General features: G+C 37.2%; 1 protein-coding gene across 1 annotated transcript; it reads left to right on the top strand.

The window, feature by feature from the left end:
* The first annotated feature begins 4,496 nt into the window (after positions 1–4,496).
* LOC140820639 (uncharacterized) lies at positions 4,497–4,895 on the top strand. Its single transcript, XM_073180938.1, has one exon. It carries the CDS (start codon positions 4,497–4,499, stop codon positions 4,893–4,895), a length of 399 nt encoding a protein of 132 aa, XP_073037039.1.
* The last annotated feature ends 462 nt before the right edge of the window (positions 4,896–5,357 follow it).

The raw sequence follows: 5,357 nt of genomic DNA, 5'->3' as shown, positions 1-5,357 counted from the left end.
TTAAAGCGTGGTATTTTATTTTAAGTCTAGAATGGGTGTAAGGCCCGAGAATTTGATTACTGTAATCTGGAATTAATCTACAATAAATTATGGATTAATTGATATGACTGTAGACGGAAAGTATTAGACCGGAAAAGACGAGAAAAGACGCGAAATATGTGCGAGGGAGGTGCCATTCGCGCACATGCGCGACCTAGTGCGCACACATGCACGAATTGGGCAGAAGACCCCGCGCATATGCGTGGCATGAGGGCGTGCATATGCGCGAGGTGTCTAGTAGCCTAGGATAATTTTCAAAGGACCTCGCGCATATGCGCCGAGGAGAGGCGCGCATATGCGCGAGTTGCCAAGGAGATGTTCAGTTGGACATCTGGACAGAACTTTCGGCGCATATGCGCGGGGCTTGGGCGCGGATATGCGCGCGGCATGCAAAACGAAAACAAGCCATTTGTCTTCAGCCTGCACCGTGTGTATATATATATATATATATATATATATATATATATATATATATATATACAAACGAGATTTTCAGCAAAAAATCAAGAAAAAGGCTCCGAGGAATGATTTTGATTTGTGATGGAAGATTTTGAGATCCGTCCGTCCGAACTTGAATCTGAGTACAGTACCGAGTACATAGCGATGACAGCTACAACTGGACGTAAGTTTTTGTGAGGGCCCGTTATCCTAATAACGATTTATTAGCATGCAATCATGATTATTCAGTAGACAGCGGAAAAGTGAGTTAAAAATTTGCGTTTGGGCCTATAAAATTTCGGCATGACCCTCCTGTAAATAGGACATACCAGAAAATCAAATACTCAAAATAAACAACATGTGCCGCCCTCAATAAACACAACAGCATACACACGTGCCAGCCAGACACGATCATGACATATACAAATCAAAATATCATAGAGCCGACAAGGCTCGATAATACCATAATACAATCCTCCAAATATATACATATATTATCTGGGAGACAGCAACACCACGCAGTACCTAAATACAACTGAGCCTACTCTCATGGAGCTCTGGTACTTCCCGAGGCTTCCTCTCGAGTGCCTGAGGTCGAACCACCTGTACCACCTGTCATGTCCACACACAAAAGACACGACAGCCCCCTCTCGGGGGTCAGTAACCCCAGTACGAGACATCAAGAAACCACGATATATGACATAGAAATGCAATGATGCCATGCATGTATGCAATGCATGAATAGGTGCAACATATCAGGATATCAGGAGTCAAATGATCGATATCAACAATCATACATATATGTTCGAGCTGGTCCACGAAGGCAGCGGACCGTGCCTGTGATATGGCCCAGCCTCGAAGCCAGCAACTACCTAAGCCGGACCGAATCAAGGTAGCCAAACATCTCCAGAACACCATAACACATCATACATTTATAACGGATCTCAACCGAAATATAACTGGATCTCAATAACAGATAGGCTCAATATGATATGTTCAGTGGTATTGATGTGTCTAACGAAAATAAAATGTGTGTGAACCAAAGAAATATTTTATTTTATTTTGCACATCATTTACCAACTGATAATATGCGAGTCAGCATATAATATCACATAAATCAACAAATAGCAAATAAATCATACACAGGATCATCAGATGCCTCTGTCAGACATCGTGAAAAATAAGTGATCTCTACGTACCTCAACTAATTTACCAGTAACTTAAATCCTCAAGAAAGTCCTGGAATTTCCAACTCAGACAAATCACCTGAATATTAATTTAAATGGTCTTATTATCATATAACAATTTCATAACCATTTAAATTGTCTAAAAATCCAATTTCAACTATTTAGACATTTTAAATTCTTAAAATTCCAATATTTGACTAAAATGCCTAAATCAATTATTTCTATTTTAATTAGTCGCAAAACATCGAACTAGCTGATACTCGATTTATTCATCTCACTAATTCAAAAATCTCTTGTAAAATATTCTGAAATTTGTTCAATACGTCGAATCAATTCAAAGTTTGAACCTACATCCAAAAATATAACCAATATCAATATTGATATCAAATTTAACCAAAAAATGGAGAAATCCTTAGACAATTTTTGTAATCATAGTTTAAACCTCAATATATATACCAAAACGAAGCTTATGAACCAGAGAACAAAAGCCCTCAATCAATTTCCGAACTCTGGCGATGTACGACAACGATTTAACGAAGAAACGGGCGACGGGTTTCCGACGAGTTTTTAAAAAATGTCGAGAAACACTTCAATATGGGTATCACAACGTAGCTCTCATCAAGAGCTTTCCAACCATATATTTACTTTAATTTTTCGGCGACCGGTGCGTCCACAATCGACGGTCAAAGTGGCGAAAATGGTTTTGAAGCTTTTGAACAAAAGTTACGGCAAAGAAGGTGAAAATCGGTGATGATGATGATGATTATCTTATATTAATATATATATATATATATATATATTATATATGTGAGTTTATCTTTTATTCTTTTAGGTTCGAAACTTGACCCGGTCTATTTTATTTCAACTCTTGTGTGCTATAAAATTTAAATATGTATAAACACACAATTTTATTATTTGGCTTAATTATTTTAAATTCCTCAATTTAAAATAATTAATCTTAATTATCGCCAAATAACATATAATTAAATCGGGTCATTACAGTTTTGTTACGTTTAGACTCGATTTGAAATTATGATATTGTAAAAATTGAATTGGAAAGATATGGTGTTTCTGATATAGTATACATCGTATAATTGAAGTCAGATCGAAGAACAGATTGTGTATGTAATTGTTATGATTTTCTGAAGTAATATGACTGAGATTGTACAGATTTGGTATCACGATCTGTTATTATTGAAGGTTATGATTAGTACCGATATCGATTATGAGTTGTGGTATTATATCGGTGATGTTCAGATTGACGAGGTTATTCAGATTGTATTTTTATGGCGTCGAAACATCAGCTGATTGACATTTGATCAGATTTGATACTGATTGAGATTTCATTGTTATATCATTGACATTGATCAGATTGTATGTTGATTTGAGTATTGATCAGAACATGTCTTGAATTGAATTATACATTGATACAGTATATTTGATATTGTCATTGCCAGATTTGGGTATGGACAGATTTGGATTCGAGACTTCGACTTCGTCAGACCGAGAAGATAAAGGTATAAATAAATGTTGATTCGGGATTGCACAACTTGAGTTAGGTTCGACTTGAGTTTCCCAAAATCACATATTTTATTTCATTGCATTGATATTTGCAAATTATCAAATTGATATGCTTAGTCTATTGAATTATAGCAGAGCCAGAGTTTGGAGTCTAGGACAGATCAGCCTAGCTAGGGCAGAACCGCCAAGTCTTTGACAGAACAGGGAAGACCCTAGACTTGTGGTATATCGATGAGCTTAGATGTAGATCGACTTCTATTGTAGACATTCGATATAGCATGCCCAATTCTAACTTAGATCGGGATCCCTAGATCAGATTAGAAATTAGTCGAGTCTGAGATAATGCGTTTAGAGTTTGATGTACAGACTTGCAGTGATTATGTTTCGTAGATTACGATTCATATTTTATTTACAGTTTGATATTGATTCTTGTAATCAGTTTGAATACATGTTTTAATGTTTATTTGTGCTTTTATATATGTGTTGATATGATTGCATGATACATTGTTTATACTAGGAATATAATTCTCACCGGAGTTATCCGGCTGTTGTCTTGTTTGTATGTGTGCATGACAACAGGTGAGACAGGATCAGGGTCAAGATGATGTTGAGAGATCGAGATTAGAGTGGTGATTCTGTACTTGGATGTAGATAGGTTTCATTACTTGATTGTAGTAGTTGAACCTTAGTTTGAACTAGATACATGTTGTACAAGATTTGTATTTTTATACTGGTTTGTATAATAGAATTATTCCATTACCTTCCGCATATTAAAAAAAAAATTAGGCCCTCTTTATTACGATTGATTATATTAGTCCCAATTGATGATTAAGAAGATGATTAGCGTCCGGGTCCCCACAACAGGTGGTATCAGAGCATTAGGTCTAGAACTGTAGGTTCTTGAGACTGAGATAGGAGCCAGTGAGCGGGGTAGATTGTGTTTTCTTCCTTGCTTTTGCATCATAGCAATCTATTATGTTTTACTGCTTTAACATACATGTTACGTGATTTATCTTATTTTGATTGGTAATATGTATTGTTTAAAAATGAATCAGAACCGATTCTTGATCAGAGGTAAGCTTATCAGAAAGGGACTGAGGCAGACTTGTCTCGTGTGATTGATAACTCTTGTGATTATTAGATATTCCTCCTAGAGGAATTCCAGAAAGAGGTAGTACTTCAACTGATCAGATGGATGTGTCAGAAACTCTGATGGAAACACAGATGATGAGGTTTCAGTCATTTCAACCGCCGATTTTGAGGGGTATTGAGGCACCAGACGATTGTGAGAATTGGCTAGATGACATAGAAATGCTGTTTGAATTTCTTGGTTTTACAGATGATTGTAGAGTTAAACTGGTTGGAAACCAACTGCGGGAAGTCGCTAAGAGTTGGTGGCTGGTAACCAGGGAAGCCAAAGCACATCGTGGTTCAGTGATTACATGGAAAATTTCTAAAGTTGAATTTTATCAAAGATTTATACCTTTAGCATACAGAAAGGATAAAAGTGCAGAGTTTGCAAGTCTGAGACAGGGTCAGCTAAACATTGATGAGTATTTGGCCCAGTTTTTCACTTTGCTACGTTTTGCCCCTCAAGTGGCTAAGAATGATGCAGCTGTATTTGATCAATTTATCCAGAGATTGAATCCGGAAATTCGTACCTTGGTGAATGTAAAACAACCGAGTAACTTTGCTGATACTCTGAACTGATCCAGAAGAGCAGAAACCGTTCTGATGAGACAAAAGGAAGCTTCATATGTTTTTCCAACATCGACATCACAACAACTGCCTTCCAGAATTGAGATTGGCAGCACTATTGGTGGAAAGAAAGAGCAGTTGAAAGTTCAAAAGAAGCGGTTCAAGAAGTTAGGGAGCGGTTCATCTAGCTCCAACGGTTCTAGCCCGAGTTATACTGGAATTCATTGCAGAACTTGCGGAGGGAGACATCCCACGGAGCAATGTCATGGAGTGACTAGTAGATGCAATTTCTGTAAACAGCGAGGACATTTTGCTAGAGTTTGTCCACAGAAAGGCTCTCGGAGATCTCATGGAGCACAATCATTTGGTTGTAAGGACCAAGAGACAGACCCAGGACACCCGTGATGACATAGTGGCAGGTACTGTTTTTTTTATGATTATGTTGCATATGTAATGAGATATATTAAGGCATTC

This window comes from Primulina eburnea, unplaced genomic scaffold, assembly GCF_022965805.1.
Source record: "Primulina eburnea isolate SZY01 unplaced genomic scaffold, ASM2296580v1 ctg128_ERROPOS700000, whole genome shotgun sequence".
In the NCBI taxonomy this organism is placed as follows: domain Eukaryota; kingdom Viridiplantae; phylum Streptophyta; class Magnoliopsida; order Lamiales; family Gesneriaceae; genus Primulina; species Primulina eburnea.
The sequence above is the reverse complement of the archived record's forward strand: the minus strand, read 5'-3'. Positions and strand labels throughout refer to the sequence as shown.